This window comes from Aulonocara sp. 'chitande type north' Nkhata Bay, linkage group LG17, assembly GCF_057382095.1.
Source record: "Aulonocara sp. 'chitande type north' Nkhata Bay isolate Kocher_YH1m ecotype deep benthic linkage group LG17, A_spYH_male_GT1.1, whole genome shotgun sequence".
Lineage (NCBI taxonomy): Eukaryota > Metazoa > Chordata > Actinopteri > Cichliformes > Cichlidae > Aulonocara > Aulonocara sp. 'chitande type north' Nkhata Bay.
In genome coordinates this window covers 8958629-8985680 of record NC_141360.1, presented here as the reverse complement: position 1 = coordinate 8985680, position 27052 = coordinate 8958629, and the positions used below count along the sequence as shown (strand labels likewise).

At 40.5% G+C, this 27052-nt stretch overlaps 1 protein-coding gene across 14 annotated transcripts in view; it reads right to left on the bottom strand.

The window, feature by feature from the left end:
* Positions 1–27052, bottom strand: part of lrrc7 (leucine rich repeat containing 7) — a 154864-nt gene that overhangs the window by 77930 nt on the left and 49882 nt on the right. For 4 of the 14 annotated variants that reach the window (XM_086268045.1, XM_086268039.1, XM_086268049.1 and 1 more), the window contains exon 1: positions 14388–15012. The exons of 1 other annotated variant lie outside the window; for it this stretch is intronic. In XM_086268045.1, the coding sequence (XP_086124171.1) occupies positions 14388–14412 (25 nt within the window). In that variant the 5' untranslated portion in view covers positions 14413–15012. Of the gene's footprint in view, positions 1–14387; positions 15019–27052 lie in introns of those variants that run through there. 9 more of the 14 variants (XM_086268046.1, XM_086268043.1, XM_086268053.1 and 6 more) reach the window with 6 other exon arrangements.

Below are 27052 nucleotides of genomic sequence, written 5' to 3'. Positions count from 1 at the left end.
AGCAACCAACTGTTTGAACTATTACCGTCAGGCCGATGGTACAGGTCACATAAAACCAGGACAAACAGATTCAGGGATAGCTTCTTTCCCAGAGCTATCACCGTAGTAAATAAGCACAAAAACAATTGAACCTATTCCATACCGTCACTGTCATTATATTATGCTGCTATTCATACTGTCATTATATTAATGCTGCTATCCTGTATATATTGTACATACTATTGTTTGAGTACTTACGATTGTTTTTTTTGTACTTTTTATATTTTACATTTATATTTATTATTGAAACTTGCACCAAGGGAGTGGCACTCCAATTTCGTTGTACTCTGTACAATGACAATAAAGGCTATTCTATTCTATTCTATTCTATTCTATTATTGTACATAACAGTTAGCTTATGTCAAGGTAATATGGGATGTTGGCATACGCCCCCTTAAAAAAGTTCATATAAGGTTTAAATTACACACTACAAATACACTCAACAACACATCTGTTCAACTGCACGTTTCTGCAAATATCTAATCACTCGATCACAAGACGACCTGCTGTTCAAACTGAGCATCAGAATAGGGAAGAAAGGTGATTTCAGTGCCTTTGAACGTTGCAGGGTTGTTCGTGGAGCAGACTGGCTGGTCTGAGTATTTCAGAAATTGTTTATTTGCTGGGAATTTTCCCACACAAGGATCTCTAAGATTTGTTGGGAATGATGTGAAAAAGTGAAAATATCCAGTGGGTAAAAACGCCTTGTTGACGATACAAGTCTGAGAGAAAAGGGCAGCCTGACAGGAAGTCAGCAGCATATCTGAACACAAAACAAAAAAGTGGGCCAGAACGATCCAGAACAGCACTCTGGCACCTTCACTCAATGATTCATTAAATCTGATAGGCAGGTTAATGCATGTTACTACTGAATGAGTTCATTTTTCATGTGCTGCAGCCTGGTATTGCCTCCAGAGACAGCATGCTTAGAAATAAGGAAAAATAATGCGACTTCCCAAAGTCTGCTTCCAGCTCCAAACACATCTCTTTTTCCTTCTCATTTCCTTCTCGCTAAACAGATTAATGTTTTTTAAGCACCAGACAATTTTCAAATGCAGCTTTTCAAACAACTCACAAATATCATCAAACACACAAACTTTTTTCTGCGCAGTTTGTCCCTGTATTACATAGTAACAAAAACCCTCAATGCGAAACACTGAGAGGTGGTGAAAGCTGTAAGACAAAGAGGGCAGGAGCAGAAGAAATTTGACAAATTTTGATTTTATATGTAATGTCCTGATTCATTTTAGTTTTCAAATGTGCTGCTGGATTTAGTTTTTTGTGAAACATCTAGCAAAACAAACTGAAGTGCACTACTTTTGTGTCTCTTAAACATAGCATGAATGTACCAGGCAGTTTAGTGCAGGCTACACTGCACAGTTTGTAGTATTGAGATAAAGTTTGCAGTGATGAACTAAGCTGGACTGGTTACATCTAGGTCGCATCAAGGGTAGCAGACACCAATTTATATTTGAGGTGCTGATTCGATTACCTCTCTAAATTCTACTGTTTATACCCTTAGAAATCATACATACAGCTGGTCAAACATCTGCTTATATTATGTTCACTTGGGTAAATCCACAAAGAGAAGTGATATCACAGTAGTAATAGTATTGATGCTCACAAAATAAATTATTCTGTGACTTATTTCTAAGGATTCATGCTCAAGGATCAAGGATTCAGTGCACGGATCTTCTCATGACTACTTCCAGCAGGGTAACATGCCATGTCACAAACCTAAAATCCTCTCAAAAGTTTACGCTTACGATATTCAAAAGGACATGCAGCTAACCATGTCCATGTCAATATGAACTAAAAATCTCTGAGGAAAGTTTCAGGCACCTTCTTGAATCTACACCTCAAAGAATTAAGGCAGTCCTCAAGGAAAAAGAGAGTCTAACCCAGTAATAACAACCTGTACCTAATAAAGTGTCTGACTGAGGGTATGTGGTGCTTTAGCACAGCCTGTTGCACAGCAGAATAAATGCAGACACCTTCTCTGTCTGGACAGAAAGAGACAAGAGGAGAACAGTGAGAGCGGGAAGCAAGCTCTGTGAGAACACGCTGATGTTAAGCCCACGAGTCACGACACAAAGTTGCTGCAGAAAACGCTTTAACGCGGTGCCGCTGCTGTGGCGATGTGGGCATCACAAGGCAAATTCAGGCCAGACAGTCAAGGTCGAGGCGCTTCACTCCCACGTCCGCGAGCCCATCAAACCTCACCGTCACGATTCGCAGAGCTCCGAAAGCACATTCGCACAAATAATACATCACTGTTGTAGAGCAGCGTTTCATAAATAAACTAAGGAGGAGTGAAGCGACACTTTTTGTTGCTGCAGTATTTTTTATTTTTTTTTACTTTAACTCAAAGCATTCACACTTAAGTTGTTAGTGGATAATATAAGGAATGATACGTCACTGCCAGAAACACACTCTGTATTTGCTCGTCACTCCTCACACTCATATATCTAATGCATCAGGATCCGAAGGCCGGCCGATTAAAGGAAGTAACACGTCCACATATTTCTGCGCAAACATATAAAGTAATTGTAAGCACTTTTTATTCATGAAAAAGTTTAATTTCAAGTCATCATTTTTATGTTGCTTTGTAAATCTTGGCAGACACTGCGCAGATTTGGCTCAAATTTTACTCCTGAATTGATTACGTCTGCTGCTGGGTCGGTTGTTGTTTCCTGTGCAGTTTGGGGGGCAGTCAGCTGGATAGTTGGCATGTGGGAAATTTTGACTTTCCTGCAGTTTGAGCTGTTTTAATATCTTATTTCCCATATGGTGCTCCTTATGGATGCTTTTGTGCTGTTTTCAAAGCCTGTCCTGTCACCATATGAGAGGCAGCAAGATTTCCCGTCACCATCTAAAATCTTTGCTCTGAATGTAATTAGAACGAAGAGTATGAAGTAATAAAGAGCTTAAATCCTGCTGAAATTGTTATAAAGCAAACCTATAGACCCCACAAGAAGTCTGGGACTTCCTGTGAGCCACATGTCCTAATGTAATCTGTGCTTTACAGAGATAAAGAGACAGTCAACATGAGGAGAGAGAGGATGAAGGAAGAAATCTATGTAGTGAACACGCAAGATTAGTTTTTACCCATCAGCTCAAAGGCTGATGGGTATTGTTGTCATACTGCCGGGTGGGCAGGTGGCGCGGACACAGATCGAGACGACCTAGGAGTTGAATCTCAGTAACCTTGACATCAAGGTCAAATTTAGAGGTCAAGTTTTCTGTTTGGAGCACGACTGCCAAAAACGTTCACCAGCCACACTGCAACTGGTCGGGGAACACGCATTTCTCTGTTTGCGATGGGTGGTTGCCAGATGGTGGCTAGGAGATCTCTACGCTTGTGTGACTGGGGCCTTGATAATAAGGACCGCATCGGCATCTTAACTAACCTTGGCAATGTTTGCTTTTTAAAGGGCTGCAGCTGACCCTCAGTGTCACACGACAGCACGTTTACCTGGTAAATGTTTGCGCGGACACTTGTAAGTCACATAAGAAGGGGCAGGAAAGCTAATGCTAGCTGTTGCTCAGTGTGAGTGGCTCTTGTGTTGTGCAGCACATGATGACCAGCTTAGTGTGCCTCCTTGCTCTGCCCATGACACAGCCAAAGTAAGGTTTGATGAGAGTGACCACAAGTCATTTGTAGTTGTCATGCCAGAAACTCCAAAATGGCAACATTTGCCACTCTTGACTCCTTTGCTTTTTTCTCGAAGAACACAGGTCGAGTTGTTCACACAGCAGATCTGTACACTGTTTCAGACAAAACTCAATTCTAATTGAACAATCAGTCCTTTGATCAACCGCTCAAGATCAATCGAGAATAAATGCCATCACTGCAGTTGTTTTAATAGTGAAAATGGTCAATGTGAAAGATTTTCTGAACAGGAAATCAAATGGTGACATGACGTGAAAATTCACAGTCAGCAGTTCCCTCTCTCTCTATCACACACATACACTGATACACACACATGTGATTTATATAATCGCATGGATGGCTAAATTGCTGGTAAAGTGCAGTCTCCCCTCAGTCACGTGGAGTGGAGCAGTCTATTAACATTCTCCACATATCAGTGCTTACAGTGACTCTGAGGACATTGTTCAAATGTAAAGAATAATTGCTGTCAAACAAAACAACTGTACCACACTTCATCTGGGAGATGAGCTCATTAACGGGCAAAACTGTTAAATAATGAGTTTTTAAAATACAGCTTGCTAAGAGAAAATAAGGCAATGATTTCTGCAATAATGATACTGCAGTAATTAATGTCAGGCATGCTTGTGTGTAATTTAAAAAAAAGAGGTGTTTTGCTCGTAATGTTTTCATGCAAAGCTAGAGAGAAATCTGGTCAGTGTGTTTACATAACTGTGATTTCAAAGTCCTTTCTGCTAGTGTATAAAGTGCATATCTAATCAATTGCAATGCAAACTGGAAAACTTGTACTTTTAATTCAGTACATTTATATTCCAAGTTTCTGAAGAGTTTGCGATTCAGAGTTATGATGCAAAATATAATCAAGAAACAATTATCTGAGCTCCTGCTGAGTTTCTAAGTTTGCTCACTTGCAAAGAAACAAAGAATCTCTCACTTTTATGATAGCTTCATTTTAATAGATAGAGACAGAAAACCCAGAATAAAAACACATAACATAAAAGTTATGAATTGATTTGCATATCATTGAGTGAAATAAGTATTTGATCCTCTAAAAGTCAGCCGCCATTCTTGCTCTCACAGATTGGCCTTGTGCCCATGGAGCACATAGATTACAATCAGTCAGTCAACCAATCAATCACTCAATCAATCAATCAGTTTCCATCCTCTGGGCAACCATGGGCAAGACCAGAGAGCTGTCATCAAGGACAAGACTGTAGACGTGCACCAGGCTGGAATGGGCTACACAACCATCAGCAAGACGCTTGGGGGGAAGATTTTTCGGAAATGAAAGAAATAATAAACGACCATCTAAGATCACACCTCATGGGTACAATCATGAGAAAGGTGGTAGATCAGCCCAAAACTACATGGGATGAGGCTGTTAATGATCTGAAGGCCGTTGGGACCACAGTCACCAAGATCATTGATAGCACACTACGTTGTAATGGGCAGCAACAGCACCAATCTTGCAGCACCAGCAATGTACCTCTACCTAAGGAGGCACATTTTAAGACCTGTCTACTGCAGAAATAACCAACATTGTATTTTATTATCCTTCTGAGCTTGTGACTGTAAAGCATTTTAGAACTCATCAATGAATATAAGGTAGAAAAACCTTCCTCCACAGTCTTAAAGGAAGTGGCATCAAGCTATGGCACCACTTCGTCATCTGATCCTTGTACGTATGATTTGTAATGTAAATCTGGCCAGAGAACTATACCATCAATTACAGTGAAACCAACATAATAAAAGTTGCTCTTGAACACATTTTATATATTAAACTTCAGGGATTCCTTTTATTCTTTGATTGCCAACAAAGAACTCTTGAGTACTGATGGCATTGCCAAATCCTTATTTCTGAGCGCTCCTCTCCAAAAACTCTTCTATTCCTCCAGTTCCTCTATTACCTTATATGCGAACGAACATTGAGTCGATCCAACATACACTGCTCTGCTATTCATAAATGCACCTAACCTGTAGCTCAAAATAGTCTCCAGAGAGCAGCATTTGTCAAAGACTGGTGTGAAATGGAACTGGTACTTGATCTAAAATGAAAAAGAAAAACGTCAGTTGCCTCCTAAACATATAAACATGGAGAGGTGATGGTTACAGAGAAACAGCTGTCCTATGGAAATGATAAAATGCCTAAGTGTGCCAAACCCAAGCGAACACCGAGACACGCCATCTCACAGTCTCTTCCTGTCTGATAGCCATGACAGCTGAGCTGAGACAGACAGAGCGGGACAGTAGGCAGATGCTGTCGACTTAGGGAGATTACTCCATCGCCCGTCCATCCTCCTTCCTGCCCATTTGTCTGTCTGCACTCTGTTCTGCTGCTTTCCAAAACTTTCTCCAGAGACTTTTTCACAAATTGTTTTCCAATTACGCTGGAGTAATGCAGACAGTTAAAGATGCTACTACCTCTAATTACAAAATAATTGCAGTTATGGATTTTCCACCGTACCCATGTCAGATTCTGTTCTGCTTTTATTTTCATCTTGGCTGCGCTTATTTTTGCTAAACAGAAACAGCCATCACTAAAAGATTGTAAATGTTGCGAGTCTGAAACAGATGAAAGGATTTTAAAGACTATGATAGAGGCCTTAGGGTTGCTCTCGGTCTGTTTCGTACTTAAATTCAAACAAAGTGGCATTCTAAAAGTCGCCCTGGCAGAGCTCTTGCCCCATTAAGAGGAGACTGGGTTGCCTATGGCAACACGTGGACAAACCAGCACAAGGTCAAAAAGACCTGCCTCATCCCTCAATCTCTTGGGAGGTACCCACACAATACACTGTCCTCTCCAGCAATTACTACATCACTTGAGACTTGGCACATGTTTTGGAAGAGTTAAAAATGTCATCCTTACCATAAGTAGTACTCACTTTTCATATAATCTAAAATAGATTAGCTGACAGCTAAGATGCAAAGTGCTTTCTATGCACTCTATTAAAACCAGGACCAAACCGACAAACCAATACTCGCTCATTCACCCAACCTGCTTCCATCATCTTCAACTATTCCTCCCTAATTTAGTCTCTTGTACTCGGGTGGATGACCTACCAGCTGTTTTCGAATAAATTTGGACTTTTTAACAAAACAAGAAAAAGTTTGTGATTTTATATTTTTCAGTGACCTAATTTGTCAGATCCAGTACTGAGAGACAGCGGACTGGGAGTTAGAATAAGCCAGCTACTATTAATGTAAGGTAATGATGTATGACCAGAGAGAGATACTGGAGGTCAAAAAAGGAAGCGACTCAAAGGATCCCAAATAGAAATCTACGAGACAATTCTGAAATGCAAAAGAAGGCAGCTGTCCTGCTGCTGCCCCCGAAGAGGCAATTAAACAGGAAACATCGTAGCCATTAATTCAGTCAGGCTGACATTTCCTGTATTCATAAGGTGAAATAGTATGGCGTTTCTGAAGTGCCCTCATGGGAGGAGCAGAACTGGTACTGGACCGAACAAAGCCACGATGTTAGAAATTGTGTGCATTCATAGCAGAAGGATTTGAACCATTCCTCTTCTTTTTCTGGCACTTTTTTAAAAGCACTTTTTAAATCACATTTGACTGGTGATTTTACACCAGTTTTGTATCCGTGTGACTGTGGAAATGAATGTTGATGCTCTCATCTGAGCTAAACATCCAATTTAGAAAAAATAAAATCCAGTTTATCAGCCATGCTACTGCTGTTTTATCAGCAAAGGAAGTTCACGAGCTCTGCAGATCTTTGTAAAAGAGATCATCTCCTGCTTTCTAACGTGGAAAGCATGAGAGGCTCTGCAAAATGTTTGGGTTGCAATTCTGTGCTGGTGCTTAATGAGCGTTAACTTTAACATATTTTCCAGTGACCAAACACTATATACTATACAGACCACTTGTGTTTAGTTAAGACCAAGAAAATTAGTCCAAAGCTGACTACAGATTCTCAGCTTTAAGTACCGCAGCTGCCAATAAGGATTTTAACATTTTCCATTACAGGTTACTGATGGATTTTTCCTCAGTTTAAAATTGTATTTTTCACACCAAGTTGTAGATTCACATAAAATCTTGTCATCTCTCTAGCTTCTAAAGGTGTGGAAATTTGAGGAACTCGTAAAAAAAGCTGTTTTACTATGAAGGCATTTCCCATCATCCCATCAACATGGAGCAAAGTAAAACTGCACACACACAAACACAGGTACACACACAAACACAGCAGGTTGTACAGAGTGACATACTGGTCAAGTGTGAAAGACTTCCACACTTCCATTATCCACGCTTACACACACTGTGCGTACTGTAACGTGTGAATCAGCTTGCTGCCAGCCTGCCAGGTTGTTTAGCAACTGCACGGTTACCTATGGTGGGGGTTTTTTACCTGTTCATTTCCACTCAATACCCCACTACCATTGTGTCCTCATCTAAAAAGCCGTTCCTTGTTTTTGTAGAACTGTGCTGTGGCACCTGTGTGCCTGCACCACTGTCCTACTTTCCGCACCCCTGAAAAGATCCATTATCTCAGAACAGACTTCTTGGCCTGACTTCCTCTTTGTCAATGACAAGCCATCTTCTTTAGTGTTCTTGTAGCTGTCACATTAGATCAGGGGAGACTACGGTTGTGACAAAGAAATACCAGAAGCTTCTCGACCTGCCCTGTCAGTGTTTCCAAAAAAAGATGCTCCTGGTGCACCGCAGCTGTGGATCTTAAAGTGAAGCCCGAGGACACGTATGACACTGCTACAACAGGCATTCTGCAGTTTGGAATATTATTTCAGCAGCCACGGAGACTTAATAATAAGGACGATTACAGCAGGGATCTGGTTGTGCTTCCTGTAACATGCTTGCACAGCACAGCAGAAATAACACAGTGCGTGTCTGATTTCTTGTGTATTACTTAGTTTGAAACACTGGATACTTTGTAGCAATGAATTTGCCAAACTAGCAACTCACCGTGAAGACACAGCTTGACTCTGCTCAATTCAAACTCTGTCGCTGGCCTGTTGCAACAGCTGAGTTAGAGTAGCTCTGCTCTGTAGCTCTGACATGTATAAAACAACTTATATGGCAGTGTACCTGTGATAAGTACAAGACAACGTATTGATAACTCACCTCATATTAGATGACATGACCAGTTATTTGGTCTATAGACTGAAATTTATTGTAAAAAATGTACAAGTTTCCTTTGCAAATGTCTTGTTTTATCTACACAACAGTCACAATCCAAAGACATTCAATTTCCAGTGACATTAAAAAAATAAATTGTTGCATTTAAGAAGCCTGAACCAGGATAAATATTTTCAAGGAATTGTTTTGGTCAATTCTTTAGTGTTCAATGTTTTTAAAAAAAATACTAATGAAGAGGAACTCCAGTGGGAAAAAAAATACTAATATTAACAGCAAATGTAATGTCCCTGTTATACTGTGAAGGAGCCACAATCTCTAACTTGAGCCAAATTATTATGTCACCCTCAAGAGAACAATGTGAATGATGCAACCATGGCAACACTGCCACGGAGACTAGAGAAGGGACGGAACGGATGCTCCCTGAACAAATCTGTACTCACATTTTTAAAAAAGACTGAAATCACATTAAACCAGAGAAATGAACAACAAGACTGAGATAAATTTATCCTCTGTGAGACCAGTTTGGAACGGACTCATACAGCCTGTGTGAACCTACAGTACAGTACGTGCCGTGACGAAGAGGATAATGTTTCTGTCTCTTCCTCCTCCCTCCCCCTTCTACTCTACTCCTCGCTCTGCTCCTCTGAGCTCCTCTAAAATCCTGCAAGGGTTTCCTAGTGTAAGCTAATATGGTTTTAAGAAGCATAGAAAAAAATGGTCTCATTTGTCTTTTGGGCTTACACATGGCTGCTTAAGCCACATGCCATCCAAAAATCTTACATGAACACTTACATGAAAAAAAATATAAAAATGTTTTCTGATACTTGTTAAAACATTCCATTTCTTGACCAGGGTTGACTTTAGTTGCCCAGTTTTAGACTCTGGTTTTCTCTTGATTACATTTACCCAAACCTTGTTGTCAGCACTTTTAGGTAGGAAATATTTTCCTTCAAACAAACTACACCTGTCAAACATAGGAAGTGCAAGTACTCCACTAGCTCAGCCAAAGGGGATGCTATTAATGTCTAATGGACACATGGATGGTTCCTTCTGCAGGGTGAAATGTTGGCGAGTGTCATTATTAAGTAACCAGGTAAAGCTTTTTGGGAAGAGATATTGTTGCTATGCTTTCAAAATGTATTTACTTATCTTTGAAGCTTTGATCAACACAATGAAAGTGTTATGTCATGCTCCAATAAATGAAAGTTAAGCAACTTCCACCATCTTGGCACACTGAAAACAAACTTAATGTATGAGCGGCGACTCTTACTGTGAAGTCTTTCTGACTCTGACGAAAATTACAAAATGAACTTTATTTATTATTTACTATAACACAAAACAAGTCACTGAGCCCTTAAACTTATCACAAAAGTATTTACTGAGGTCAGATGCAAGGGCTGACTTGCCACACACTTCTATAGGACCCAAAGGCTTTTTGCAATCACAGCTGTCAGTCACCGGTAGCCTTTAAAACGAGCGCTGGTGTAAGCCTCGTCTAAGCTGACTTCACTTTTCCGACCCAGAATGTATCTTGTATACTGCCTATAGGTATCAAGCAAATTATCTGCTAGAGCCTGACCGATTTAGGATTTTACAGTCTGATATTTGGTGATTTAAAACTATGGTATTTAAGTATATGTTTTGTTTTGGACACACGAACCATAGGCATTTCCCTGACATTTGTTATATGGAGTTCTTTATTTACTTGTTTACACTTGGTCCGACTGTTCGGATCAGCTGGTTGTCCTGTTTGTGGCATTCCAAATACATGTTGCCAACAGGGAAGTTCTAGAGTGCTCTTTTTTCACTTTTTGACCGTTATTACTTCATACACATAGATCAGCAAATAGTTCGTCAGATGGTATCGACCTGCCAATAAATCAATTGGGCTCCATTAGCCCAAACATAACTCAGAAGGGTAGCCAGTTTTATCTAACAAAGCCTGTCTGAGCTTCAGGAAGTTGGCTATCAGGTAAAGCTACGGCTGACATAAGCAGGGCATTAGATACATGGCGGTATTGCTTTGTTTTTAGAAGACGTTTTATCTTCTAGCTAATATTAGCTAATGCTAGCATCACTGCTAACACAGATGAACTGCAAACTACCTTACAAAGCAAAATAAAGTCTTAAGTGGATAACAGTGGATTTGTGCTGTGTAGTTAAGTTACAGCTAGATAGATGAATGTATCTTGCTTGCTAATCTTAGCACTAGAAAAATTATATCTCATCTCAATGGCTAGCTTGGCAAATATCCTTCACCACCCAATGTAAATTATATTACAATGATACTGTTAGATCTATATCAAACAGTATTGCTTTAGACACCTGTAAATCATTTAATGGAACAAAGTAAAAATATACAACAAAAATTTCCTTTCAACAATACTAGCAAACATGTGTGCTCAGCCAGCTAGCCATAACATGATTGTTTATGAAATTACCTTAATAAATATATTATGAACATAGTTCGAGGTTAATCTTGCTAATTAAGCTCTGATAATTATTGCAATGCTATTACAGACCATCGACCCATCGATCCAGCCATCCATGGATAGCAGTACGGCTTTTACATTTAACCACTGCCTTGACATATTTTTCATATTTTGGCAACCACATAACCATTTTCTCTGTTTCAAACTAGCCTCTCCATGCTTTTCAGTGGTATCGCTACATCTGAAAACACCAGAATATCGCAATCAGAGCATTACAGTCTTCATCATCATCATCCTTCATGATATTACAATTCATCCTCATCATTGTAGCACACACTGCAGATGTACTGGTATCTCTGTCCCCCTTCCCTCACTGGGTCTCTCTCCCTTGGCCCATCACCATGACGATGGGAGCCGGTTCCATGGATACAGTCACTAGGCAACCAGCAGCATCAGGAGCAGCAGCAGCAGCAAGAAACAGCAGTGTCCTGTCAGAGCTAAAGTGGAGCAGCAGTAGAACACTGAGCCACTCATCCTTCTTTATCTGTATGCAAGTTTTCTCTTTGAAGAGGAAATGTTAATGCATTTATCATTTCTTAGATCTGAAGCCTCGGTACTAGGCATGCTTAATTTAGACTGAGAAAATGAGTACATCTATAGATGGGTTTAAATGTAAGTAATACGGAAAACTGATGATGACAAGATTGCAGTTACCTGAATATTATTTATTTCACCATCACTAAGTGCTCGTATGTAAAACCTTCTTCTGTCTTTAGTATTTCTCATAAACGGGAACCACCAAATGCCAAAGACAAGGGATTAAGTACCAACCATAAAGTATATTAATAAATAATTAGGGTTTTCAGTATAAATGAGATGGCTATTTATTTCGACAACTGACAGATTATTCATTTGCTCAGCTATAACAGACAGGCATAAAAACACAGATTTGCCCAAGCAATAGTCTAAAAACCAAAAAGCTGTTTCAATAAGATGATGAAAAACAGCAAATTCTCACACTGAGAAGGTGGAATTGGATAATGTTTGGCCATTTTAATTGAAAATATTACTCTATAGAAACCAAGCAATAATCAAAAGATCCACTTATTAAGTTGCTGACTATTGACCATCTTGCACTGGTATCACACTGTGCATTCTTAAAATAATCATTACCCATGGGTCAAACTGCAACCATCTTTGAACTTGATTTTCATGACTGCTGCTTACTTGTAAACTACCACGACGGCATCTTGTAGGGTTATGACACCAATTCTTGAAAAACCTTGTCCACAGATAGGCACATAAACACCTGCAGAAGTACTCAAAATGGTAGTTCCTGCTATGGTAGATGTAGCCAGGACCATATTTTTGTGCGCTACAGATACAGACTCACAAGGTGAAACAATATCGACTAAGCTGTGGCAGCTGCTAAATACTGGACTAATCCAGCTGTTGCTAACAGCTGGCAGATCATCATTCAAAGGAGAAAACAAATTCCACAAAGAGGGAAACAGTGAAAACTACTGCAAGTGTTCTGTTATCTATTCATGAGATAATTTAGGAAATGTGTGAGCAGCAATGTGCAAATGCAAGAAGGGGTTATACATGTAACCACACCAGAGATTCATCAATGTGTGAGTTTTATTATAACAGATCAACTGCTGTGAACTACTTCATGAAGTGTTTGCAAGGTCAGTTTTTTATTATTATTTGAAAAAAATATCAGTTTTACAACCATCTGTCAGTAACTGAGTCCTGTGAATTGTTCCCTTGAAAATTATTGATCAGTCCAGTGGTTTGTGTTCGAAAGTCTCAGTGAACGTTTGGTTTGAAAAGTAATCTTCAACATACAGGCGTTAAATACAATCCATGGCTATAAGGTACTTGATTAGATTCCATTACTGGTACACATTTCTACCTGACAACCTCTCAAAAATCCCTTTATAGTCCCTAAAAAATCTACATGGTATTCTATATCTCATGTATCCTGAAGATGTGGCAGATCACTCTCCATGTCTGGAGAATTACACATGCAACATGTAAGCTGTTGTGATCAGTGTGCCCAAAGAAAGAAACCAGTGCTGAACACATAATAGTGTTTTTTTGCAAAATGACACCAAAATGAGCAGCGACTTCAAAGCCCTGTCGAAAAAGAGTGTATAAATAGAACCGTCTTAGGAGCAACAAAGACAGAGGAGCTTTAAAATATGTTGCAGTTGAGATTGGAATTAAATATTCTCTTTGATTTTAAAAAGGAAAAAAGGCTCTTTTTGTTGGTTTACAGCCCTGTAAGTCACATACATACACACACAGAAGAGACATGGACAACAAATTAGAGCTTGTATCTGTAAAAATTATGATCCAGTTAATAAAAAGCCATAACCTTCTACAGGTGCATAACTGCAGCCATAAACCATTTAGGCAGATGGTTAATAAGCCTTTGTCATTACAGGCTCACAACAAGCATGACAAACCGATCCAGCTAAATAATGGTGCAGATAGTCTAATAAGCACAGCATACCTCAAGGTGGTGGATTTAACAGGTGTGAATGTGGTGCATTATATGAAAGCATGACGTTATAATGGCAACAGGGCTGGGGGCTACATGTCAAGACAAGAGGGTATGTGACACTGCATCATATATTATCCCCCCATACACCCCACCTCTCCCTGATCCTGCAGTCATGGTTGTTTCATTAGCTCATCTCGGAGCTTCAAAGGCCCTGGGTGGGGGGTGTCTATGAAAGGATGAAGGGGCTTAATTTGTGCATACATTTAAGCGCCAAATTATTAAATACGGTGTACAGTGCCACTGTTCAGATGCTCAGTAGCAAAGCTCACCAAATTCTGAAAAATGCCATTCAAGTTGTCACGTGATGTCAGCCCAAGAAAAATGTATGGTCGTGACAAAACATGAGGGAAAACCATCAAATGTCCCTCCTGTGGACATTTACAGGATATTTTAATATTTATTTAAGTTATTTTTTTTCTGTTTTTTATCCAGTAAAATCTGACTTCAGCTGCAGTCTTTGCTAACCCCAGATTAATGTGGTTATTCATTAAGGGAACTCCATCATTAGCACAGACTTAACATGAAATGGGCTACGGCAGCAGGTATGTGTCTGTCACTGTCGCCTTACGTTGTAAAGTAGAGTAGTTATCCATCTGGCAGGCTGCTGGTGACGGATCCGGTTAAGAAAGAAAAAAATCACTCAGCTCGCCCCTTTGGAAACCGCAGCACCGGACGGGATCAGTCTACCGGGACAAACCGAACCGGTGTGAAACCAGGACAGGTACCCGCGCTATCAGCCGCATCTTTAGTGCCCCCGAAGCCAGAAGACGGAGGAGATGAGCGCATCAACCGGGGCAGTGTGATTCATCTCAGGGTCAGGTTTAAATCCAACTCGGTTACACGCGCGCAGACTACACACTGCTTTCAGTCACATCCCCTTCGGTCCATTTAGAAAATAAGAAGCAGGCGCGCAATGTCACAACACAGATTCCGTGACCAACGGAGGGGAGCGGCGTGCTTCTCCTTCTTCTTCTCCGGTACCGTAAAGCACGCTGCAGGAAAAAACACATTCAGCACGAGCATCCCCTCCCATACGTCCCTCGTAGAGAGAGAGAGAGAAAGAGAGAGGAGGGGGAGGAAAGATGGATGAAGATGGAACGAGGACGCGTGGATGTGCGTGCCTGTGTGCGGTAATCGCGCACGGGTGAGAGTTTGTGAGAGCAAAGAGGAGAAGTCGTCTTTTATCTCATTGTGCAGGTGCGCGTGCACGTGCACGTGAAGTCGAGGTTGTCTCTGAGACTGTTGCCATGCTGCCTCCATCTTTTCCTATGAGGTTTTTTTTTTTCTATTTTGGTGCGCAAAAATAGCCCGGTTTCGATTAGAGATAATATTCAATGAAAAGGTTTATTTTAAACAAACGCCACGCTCTTATAAGGCAATGTCTTTTAACGGATGATATGATGTAATAATGTCTTATTAACTATTAAGAAATTATCTTTTAACTCTATAGTTCCGCTACAAGCTACAACCAATTATGAGTTGCCACGTTGTTAAAAGATTCTTATTAACAATTATTAACTTAATTATAAGGGTCCTGCAAATAAGCCTGGACTAAAATCCACTAATCACCAACTTGTAGTATTTATAACTGGATTTGATGGCATATTAGAGAATGATAAACCAAGAAAGCCCTTTATTGAAGTTAATACGAACAGACAGTAGTAATCCATCAGTCCTTATATTTATAAATGACTTATCCATTGTGCTTTATACTGTAACTATTTGCATTCCAAACAAGCGTCTCTTTTTCTTTAAATTACGTATGACAAGTCACCAGCAATATCAGTATCTGAACCCACCCTGCTAAACACACACTAATCTTTGGCCTCTGTGATAAATGTGTCCCTCCTCCTCCTGACCATCATTTTAGCATCCAAAGTGAAATGTGAATCTGAAAGGCAACGGTGCCACGTTGTCATTGAATCTTAACCTATTCTCGCTTGCTCATTATTTAATTTCACAGCACAACTGTTGGTAATGATGCCTATCTCCACACTGACTGGCCTATAGTGGCATGACACAAGACACACAAACATCAAAGACGAGCCACACATGTGATGCAGTGGTGGAAGCAGCCGGGGACCCTGCTGGCATTGTGGACGACATGATGGATGCTAAGTGAGCAGCCTTACCCAGAGCTCAGTGTGGTGCAAACTGCTGCTTACATTCAGTAGTCATCTGAGTGGGCTGCTGTTTTGAGGCTTCTAAGTCTAATCAGTTCATTCACAGGCAGCACGAGCCAATTCAATACTATTTGTTTATTTCAATTTCACTCAGCAGAGCTTAAATCCACTTTACAGAAATGCCCACTTTCTTCAGTCTTGGCAACACAAGTACAAACAGGTTGGCAGTGAAGTAATAGCTAAACTTCCTGTACGTACGCCTGTGTCTCAGCTCAGAGTTTCACTCTGAAGTGTAATCTGTTGCCTGCGGTTTTACACCTCAGCTGCACGTTTCATGCGGATTAGCAAAGATGAGCATCGTCATTTTCCAAAATCCTCGATTAAATCAACACTTTACATTTCTGCAAATCATTCCACACAGAGAGGCACTGGTTTGAGATCTGAGAAGCAGGACTGTGGCAGGAACATCAGGACAAATTAGCCTAAGGAGGGTGACAGCAGCTGTCCCTGCCTTATTTCTACTGCCCATAACGGCATAGTGAGGCTGCTCAGAGGCCAGCATGACACAGTGCATTGGCAGTAGGCAGCTTTAGGTGTGCAACTGTGTGAGTGCGTTATGTGTGTTACTGCAGAAGAGCACTCATACCTGCAGATCTGCTCTACAGGAAGTCAAATCCATGAATAAAATAGGATTCGATAATCAAATACAACAGATTAGACCCATTTTAATGCTGTAAAATAAATAAGATTAGACATTGGGTGTTAGACTGTTTTAATAGCATTTCAGTATACTTCTTCCCAATCATCCGAATGCTAAGAGTTTCTTTCCAAAACAGCAGCGACAGTCAGGATGTGTTTTCGATCAATTTAAACACTGTGTGAAATAAATTATATTGTAGGTCTGGACTGCTTGTGTGGGAGGTCATGACAACATGATAACAAGTACCATTAGAGTAGTACAATTAGAGTAATTATGTTGGCCCCTGGAAAAAATTAGATATAGGTACAGTAAATCTTGTGGCTCCCCGTGAAGACTTAAACCGACCTGTGACTTTGCAGCTCTGCTTTATTCTATTGTACTCAAGTCTACTGTAACAGTGACATAGTATCCTTATGCCATCTGTACCAGTAGGCAGTGCCAGGATGAAGCTCCCGTTAAACCCAGATGGCAGCACTGGGATTCTCCAAGATCGACTGAGTTTGACAACAGTCTGCGAGAAACCAGGAAGCCGGCCAGCCCGTCACCCTGTCACTCAGCTAGTCATCTTCTTCTGTCTAGCCCTTCTTTTTTCCTTTCCCACTACACATCCACTTTAACTCCATGTCAGTCCTTTAAGTATTTGGTTAAATAGCTTAAAATGTTCAGGGTCTAAAAAAAAAAAATTCAGCTGGGACTGCATTTTGTTGCCTGGCAACAACAGATACCAAATATAGAGGCTTTTTAGATAATTTTGTTTTCAAAAGAGGACATCCTACAATAAAGAAGTCTACTTTTAGAACACGGATGACAGCACAAATGGAAAAACATTTTAAAAACACAGTACAGTCTACTGCTGAAAGGATGGTGAGCAGCTCCTCTTTTGAGACTCAAGCCACTGATTATGTACTCGTGCAGCTGAAGAAATAAAAATAAAGTGAAAATGTTATTTTTATTCTCCATTATTTAATACAACATGGTCAACTTTGAGGTATTATATACTCCTTACAAGTGAAACATTGCAAAATATTTACTGTTTCCTTTTGATGACTATGGCTTATAGGGGCGACTGCGGCTCAGGGGGTTGGGAATCGCATCTGTAACCGGAAGGTCGCCAGTTCGATCCCTGGGCTCTCTGTCCTGGTCGTTGTGTCCTTGGGCAAGACACTTTACCCTACTTGCCTACTGGTGATGGCCAGAGGGGCCGATGGCGCGATATGGCAGCCTCGCTTCTGTCAGTCTGCCCCAGGGCAGCTGTGGCTACAACTGTAGCTTGCCTCCACTGTTGTATGAATGTGAGAGTGAATGAATAGTGATATTGTAAAGCGCTTTGGGTGCCTTGAAAAGCGCTATATAAATCCAATCCATTATTATTATTATTATTATAGCTCATGAAAGTCACACACATACATCAGAAAAGTACTTTTGTTTATAAACGCAGTACTTTACCGTGAATTACTATATCGGTGCATGGTGGCATAGAGGTGATCAACTTGTGGCAATGTGGAGGTGTTATTTAAGCCCAGGCTGCTTTGATAGCCACCTTCAACTCATTTCTTTTAGGTCAAGGTCACTCGAGGGCAATATCTGTCTGCTGATAGTAATATCATGGTCAGCAAACCCTTTGGTCGTAATGTTGGTGCTGTGGGGAGGTGTTGCGTCCTGCTGGAAAAGCAAAATCGTCACCTCCATAACGTTTTGTCAGCAGATGGAAGCATGAAGTGCACTAAAATCTCCCAGTAGCTGGGTAGCTTTGGACCAACCACCACCAAAACCAGAACCCCAAAACATCAGAGGCCCCTGAACCTTCACACTGGACCTTAAACACCTTGGAGTCTATGCCTCTCCACGCTTGGTCCATACTCTTAGACATTCATTTCCAATGAAGTTTCCCATTTTCAATTTCCAAATGAAATATAAAATTTAGTTTTATGTGAATAAATGACTTTGAACCACTGAGTAACAATCCTGTTCTTGTGCCTTTTCCCAGATAGATGCTTCTGACGGTGTTTGTGACTCAGGCCTGGCTTGATATCAGGAATCTGACCGTTGTACAGTAGCACCTTTCCTGAGGCCCCACGTTTGTTGTGGCCCCCCAGGCCTTAGTCCACTCCTTCTGAAGCTCTCCCAAGTTCTTCAATCGACTTTCCTTGACAATACTCTCAAAGCTTTGGTTATCTTTGTTGCTTGAGCACCTGTTACTACGAGGACGCTGTTCCCATCAACATTCCAGCAATATGCTTCCATACAGCACTCTGCAAACAGCCAGCCTTTGCAGGAATGACCTCCTGTGGCTTACTCTCAGAAGGGAGGAGGGTGTTAAAGATTGTCATGGCAACTGTCAAGTCAGCAGTCTTCCCCACAATTGTTGCATGAGATATACAGTATCTCTCGTATGTTTGCTTCTCAAGGTAAAAGCTTAACACACTAGCTTTGCATTGCCTTTAAAACACAGAGATAAGCAACGGTCAGTTTTTGGCCTATTGACTGTCAGAACCTAAATGCATCACTACTACAAGTGTTGTTTAGCCTTGTTTCACAAGGCTAAACAACACAATAGCCTTGTTTCACATCTGGAACCACATCTGGGGTCACATCTGAATCACTGCATAATCTGAAATTGATAACAGTTCAAATAGATTGGACAAATATAATAAAAACAGAAATAGAGGCAATCAATCAGACCTTACTGGGTACGGTTTCATTTTAAATTTCTACATCTATAAAATGATATAACAACTCTAACATTTCTTTACTCTATAAAGGAAATCAGGTATGGATACATAACCAATTACAAAAGCAAATGAACAAAGCAAACTAAAAAAGCTCCAGATGAAAAATGGATAATGCAAAATGTGTACATGCACTGACTGTACAGTATGTGCAGCCTGCTGCAGTTGCTTTTTTAGTTTGCTTTATTTTTCCATTTATTTCATCTGTGTGTTTCTTTTTTATTTCTTTTTTTTTTTTTACAGTTATTGCTTGTGATCATTGTGAGCTGTTACATCCTGGAAATGATTTGGGGGTTTTTCCCTTAAAAAAAACACGTTAATACTTGCTCCAGACAAAAGAGACTAGAAAGATGGAGACACAAGCTCCATTTCTTCATAGCGAATGGGAGCGCTGGAGAGGAGTGAAGATCACTGCTTAAAAGTCCAGTTGTCAATAGGAACATCAAGATCATACTGATTAGCTGCCAGACAGCAATAATATCTCAAATGTGCTGTGCTGACCATCTCTGCAAAACAAGGTGAGAAGGGTTTTAAAACCACCCAAAGTTGTTCAAGGCATGTGCCCATCAGCTGGGTATCAAGTATCTCTTTAACCTCACATCTGTCCCTGTGTTTTAACACAAAGGGACAGATGTGAGCACTTCCTTAACACTTCCTTCCTTCCTTCCTTCCTTGCTGTGAAGAAGAATAATGTGCAGTAAAACAGAGAAGTTAGAGGAGGCTATGTCCAGTAAGTATGTGGCACCATGTTGAGGATGTTTGAGTTTATGGTGGTCACAAGAAAACAAATTGGCCTACTGAGGTAAAACCTGAGGATGAATGACATCAATCACACAAATGGGGGTAGATCTTGACAGTCTGCATCATAAAAAAGGACATTATCAAGACTTTTGGATGTATATAGCGTCCAGTTAAGACCTCACACAGTCACATAGACCAGCTGGCGGCCTTCTGGCAACCTCCGGTCACTAGAGGAAAATTGGGATTCCCCACCATTTGGTAGTGGTTGCTGGCTTTAACCAAGTGAAATCAGTCACAAAGAGATGCATCAGAAATGTCCTTCTGATTGCTTCGGTCACGGGGAAATTATTGCTGCAACCACCAAATTTCAAAACGCACACTTTTCCCTAGCAACCTGTGAGTCCCTAGTAACCTGGGTCACTGTTACTAGGGTTACTAGAGGAGTCGCCAGGCGTGCATGCATGGAGATCTAGCAATCAGTTTCACAGTGAGTGCCAGCAACCTTCAGCAACTGCTGACCATCCAGTCAGGGAATACACATTTTTCCAGTGGTTACCAGATGGTCACAGACTGGCGGCTAAGCTAGTCAAGCAGTTCCAGCCAAAAGGTGGATAAATAAACCACTTAACTTCAGATACTTCATACAAGGAAGTCCTTCCTATAGGCATCCATTTATATAATTTGTCTTGTTAACAGTTTTTTTATTTTTACTTTACGTCAGCCCGACTTTCTAAAACAGGAGAAAAAAAAAAGAGTGCATGAATGTCTCTGTAGTTTGCAAATACAAGAAGAGCATCCTTCAGTTGGAGACAAAATGTTTTAAAACTGTAAAAGATAAAACATTGTAGTCAAAAACCTGAAGTGGCATCTCTGGATATATATTTTTACTGTAACATTTAAAAGTCATTTTAGACCCAAGTTTTCACAAGGGGTTATTTGGAAAGGTTACAGAAAGCTTGCTTTCAAATAACTCAGAGGAAATGTCAGTTTTAAAGAAAATAAATGAGAGATGCTGCATTTTGTACCCAGTGTAATACTTTGGTGGGCCAAACTCAGTATGAGAGCCAATTTCTGCACACAGGTCCTATTTCAGGCACTTTGGATTCAACTGATTTTGCCCACAGGGGTTATTTTGGGGCACCCTGGTTTAGAAAGCCACGCACGCATCTGCTATAAACATACATCACAAAGCTGTACATTTAGATAGCTTGCCTATTTTTTGGCACTAGATTACAGCTCCTTAAACACCTTGAGTTTATTCTAAGAGTGCTATCCACAAATAATACAATAGTGCCCATAATAACACAATGGCAGGATTCCCAGCTCTGTTGATACAGTAGATTTATCAGTGGTGTCCAAACTCTGGCTCTAATGAATAACACACAGTGGACATGGATTTCTTATTGCAGCGCTGGGTCATATCTACAAAACTGTGGACTATTACATCTTTCTAAGGATCAGTTTGTGCCTTGAGAGTACCAGTTATCTTACTTTAAAGTCACAGTTTTGAGTCAAGGTGACAGTAGGTGTTCTAAATATGACAGTAAATTCCTGGCAACTGGAAGCTGGGAATTTAGTGTGTGAATGTGTGTGTGAATGGGTGGATGACAGGTTGTGTAAAGCGCTTTGGGGTCCTTAGGGACTAGAAAAGCGCTATACAAATACAGGCCATTTACCATTTACCAATTTACTGTTAAACTGCTCACAGCATTATTACTGCATTTTCATTTACATCATGGTTACATTTTCTTATTCACCAGGCCTATAGACCTGTATTTTCATTTATACCGTTACTACTTATTAATGTTTTCATTTTCCACATTGTTACTTTTTGTCATTTACAATATTATTATTGTATTTTAAATGTATAGTATTACAGTATGAGTACTGTTTTTCAGTTACAAAGTAACATTATGGTTTTCTGATGCAATTACAGCAAAGAAAAATTAAAGTTATGAACTTATTTTGCCACTTTGCCTTTTACAATACTGTATTATGTGTATGGTGTATACATAATACAGTATCTTATTATATGTCCACATCACAATACTGCTTAAATGAGTAAAAATCAGTTACGGTGCAGGTTTAGATTCATGGTAAGCAAAGCATACTATTTGTTTTTTTAACATAATTTATGATGGCTGAGATTAGGATTGTGGGTAATAATAGTCTTGGTAAATGTAGTGATATAAACATGTGCGCCTCAATGGATAACCATTAAGCTAATTGTACTATTAGAACCATATTCATAAGCAACTTGAGAAAATGAGTTTGTTCAACATGCAAAAACATAACTGCATCCCAGAGAGACAATATGAGCATGTGATGGGACCCTGCAGGTAGCAGGATGCCATGCTGTGAACGAACAGCCTCGCGCCGAGCCAGCGAGAAGACTTGGGTCATTAAATCGCTGAAGCCTCCACAGTTGCTTCCTGTTAAGACAGTCGCTAAGTTAATGTTGCCAAGCAACACAAATACAGTGAGAGCCAGAAGGGAGATATTTAACCAAATTCACTGGAAAAAAAAGGGAAAAAAAGAGACTTTGGGTGACATTGTGAGGTTTGGATTTCAGAGAAATTGTAATTGAGGATATCTGGGTCAGATACATCATTTCTAGGACTAAGCCCAAGCACGGGCAGAAGTCTCCAGCAGCAGGAGACAAATCTAGTCCCTTCTTAAAAATGTTATGCCCCATAGATAAGTATATATTCCGTACTACTAAACACAAACAGATATCTAATACTGTAATAATACTACATACATTGCTGTCACTCAAATTCTAAAGCAAACATATGATAAGAAGAGGTCTGCCTTAGCCCCACACCTGTAAATCTGCATTTGTCCCTCACTCAACTACACTTTGGAAGGCTAGTCCATGACTGAACCTGAAATGACCAGGTCTATATCTCTGCTTTTTGCAGGAACCAAATTGTGGTGCATAAAGCAATTTTTAATAATGGAAGGGGAGACTTACCAAAGTTATTACCAGTGTTGGGACTAATGCGTTATTAAGTAACGCGTTACAATAACTACGTTATTATTGTGGTAACGAGGACGGTAACTAGTTATTATGCCAAAATCAGGAACGCGTTACTCATTACTGGGATTTAGATAGGGTCGTTACTCGTTACTTCGTGTGGTGGCTATCGCGGAGATTCAGTAACATTAGCAAGTGGAGGAGGCAGCAGGTGGATGAAGGAAAAGGGAGGCAGAAGGAAAAGAGACCCGAGGCGGCCGCCGGTCCAAGTGTGAACTGAACTTCAGGTAAGAAGTTATGACCTGCAGTCTCTCTGGGTCAGATATGAACCAAGTTTAGGTGGAGTTTATTTTCGTTATTCTGACTTTTTCTGTACTGCGTACTAGCTAGCATGACGGAGTTTCTATACAGCTGGGTGGGTGCTATGAAGTTAATGATGTTGAACTTTATTTTGTTCATAAGTTATTAGAGTTGCCAACCGTCCCGTCTGGTATTCAGAGAAAATATTACGCGTTTCTTATTGAGGTGAAAAGGAACAGTTTGTCCCGTAATTCAGCTACAATGAAAAAGGCACAAAGCTGGAGTTATTCTGTGTCTTTGCTGCACAGCTGCCTCTTCTTCTTTCATTCTCCCCCCTCCCTCTCCCGTTTCTGCTTCAATCATGAAAACTGATCAATGATCAGCTGATCGGCTCTCTTGTTTGTTTATCGCTCACTTTGCGCCGAAAGAGGAAACCAGCGGATGTCGCGCTAAACAACAGCAGCACGTTTAAGCTTGATCAGCTATTGTTAGAGTTTATTTAATATTAATTTCTAGTATCAGCTGATGTTTGCTGGAGCCACAGCTGTAAACCTGCTGGTCATGATATGGTTTGGTTATCTGGTGAGAGGGAAACATGAAGATGAAACCAGGAGATGTCCTTACTGAATCATCAGAGCTGAACAGGTGATGGAGAAACAGGTTTACCTTTTAGGTGACATGAATGAGTTGAAGGGAAGTTATGAACTGTTTCTGAGAGACAAATAACCCCAGGATCCTTTTTTAGGTAGCTGACAGCTGGTAACTGTGCAGGTGCGGATCTAGCAAAGTGTTGCCAGGGGGGCATGTAGGGCATTAACAGGGAAAGGGGGGCACAAAGAAATACTTTTCTTTCTTATTCTCATTTAAAATGTCTAGCTTTTAAAAAATAATTATCTGAATCTTACAACAAACGATTGATAGATTGATGCATATATACCATCAAAACAGTGAACATCACTGTCACAACAGTGTTTATTTTCATTCAAAGGCTTTATGATTTTTCCTATAATGGTGGGCCGGTCTCTAGTCAAAATGCCCGGGCCAATTTTCTGTCCCAGTCCAGCCCTGTATGCAGCTCATCTGCAGTCTGGTGTTACCTACATCTTCCTATTCAGAAGGCAGAATTTCCGAGTTCTGAGTACAATCGAAAGCACCACGACTGCAGTTTTTGTGTTGGATGTAAAAGGCGCGCATGACGCTGTGACGTAGGCTAGAATCATGGCAGCAGTCAATGACGGTCCAGGCGTGGGATTTCTCTCGTGGAAATATGCACATTATCTTTTCCTTTCTATTGGTCGGTGGCACAGTGCACTTGTGGCAAGTAAGCAAGCTAGAAGACTGGCAAAGTTATGGAAGAAACACATTAACAAGAGAATTCTGTGTAAAACCAAAGTTACTTTCCCTAGTAACTAGTTACTTTGAAAGTAACGAGTAACTTGAAGTAACTGAGTTACTTTTGAGAGAAGTAACTAGTAATGTAACTAAGTTACTATTTTAAAGTAACTTACCCAACACTGGTTATTACAAACAGATCTTTAAACCATTTCTGTGCATTTTTCTGTGGTTTATGGTTTTACAAAGCAACAATTCAAGAATGCTCTGCTTTGTTCTACAAATAACACATTTTCTTAGTTTGTGGAAGCAAGTCAGTAAGTATTTACCGTCTTACAGGAAAACCACAAACTACCCACAGACAACTGCTGTTCTGCAAACTGTAAAAAGTACATGGCACACACTCATCAACAGTATGATGGTCCTTGCAGGTGAATTTTTCAAGAGCTCTTTATCTCACAGGCTTATGAATAGGTGATGAGAAGTCTTAATGCAATGTGATTCATGGAGAGTAACAACTCCAATCTGCAGCGCCTCACATGCACACACATGTACGCACACACTCACACAGTCGTGTACGCGTGAATTTTCAAGAAGATAAAAGTGACTTATGTTAATTTCCTGGAGGCTGACGTTTTCACCATAATGTTCAATAATTTACATTTATGGCATTTCCTTTTTGACCCCATTAGAAAGAAACCTACCCATAATATGACACACATTACACATGCAGCAGTATTCAATAAACTACTTAGAAAGCCAGCATTCTCTATGAAGTGGAAGGTACATTTATTTATTTGAAAAATGTCAGAAAAATCCTTGAATGTAGCAACAAATCTTGCAGCAGTAGCACCCAGGATCATCTCACTGCAGACTCAGGAAATGCATAATTTGTTCATTTAAAGACATTTAATCAGGACTGAAATGATTACACACAGGATCTGCATGACAAGGACAACACAATCAGGCGGTCTGATGCCAAAATGATCTAAGAATACAACAGAAATTGATTAGAGCAGAGAGAGGAGGAAAAAAAGCAATGTCTTCTTACTGTCAATATGAAATATCCAGGGTTTCTATGGAAACACTGTTTTATCAATCACAGTTTTTTTTCTCTGCTGCCTTGTGCACAGTGCCCATTTCTGTCTCTATTGTAAGCCTTAAGATCTGTTAGGTATTACGTGTGGGATGAGACCAAGTTTTAGTCTGTTCCCACTGAGATGACTAATTGATTGGCTGGCTGACCAGCAGGCTGAACGACTCACTAACAGTGGAGAGAGACGGAGAAGACGGGGGAATACACAGGATTATAGGACGGGCAGGAGAAGCAGAAAATAGTTTGTGGTGTTGTACAGTTGTATAGGGCTTACATTGACTGACTGTGACAGTTTGCAAGAAAGAAGGTTGAACGACATGTGACGTGCTGTGCAGATTAGACGTCCTTGCAAGAATCAGTGCTCGGCAGCCTGCAGAGCATCCACAAACGCCAGCTTTAACCTTTCACATGTAGAACTGCTTATTTTCTTGTTTGTTATTTATCCTCCAAAAAGCCACATCTCTTTAATGTCCTTTCACTCTGCCTGGTTTTCTGAATCTTAGAGTACACTCAGTCTCTCTCTACTGCATTATGCCATATATGGCATTTTGTGAATGGGTGTTGCTAGGTAACTGCAGTGCAGTAAAGCGTGGCAACTTGATTCTTGTGTTTAGGATGATTAAGGTTTAAAACAAGTGTTTTAAGTAGTGGAACTACAGAGGTACCTAGAAGAATTATGAATATAGGAGCCATGTGAGTTTAACTTTTCTTGACTACAAGGACTCTTCAGTATTGAACTCAAAATTGCGTTTGCTGGCTTGTTGTCATTTAGTTCTGCGGGTAGCCTTCAAGCTGACATTCATCTCATCCGCCTCTTCACTGCAAAGGTCATGGAAAGTGAGCAGCGATTAGCCAGAGCAGTGCTGTGGAAATAAACTCTCCAGATTGTTCAAGTTTGAAAGCTCCTGCGGTCCGATATCAGAGACTCTGAATCCTCTGGGAGCAGCTTTGACACCTGACAGAACAGTATAAGGAAAAATGGTGCACTGCTTGCAACCAACATGTGGAACAGCTGAGCGCACACACTGACGGATGAGAGCATCCGAGTCTGCAGTCTCCACCTCCTCATGCTGGATGGCGACAGAGGATGGCAGCTCCAGTCGTTCCAACACTGAGCTGCAGGTGGGTGCAGTAACTCGGTTCCAGATCTGTACTCCTCTTCACTGATCCTCTCATGGGTGGCTGTAATATTCTTTTCAAGCTTGCTTTTTTTTTAGACAGGGACCACATGCAGG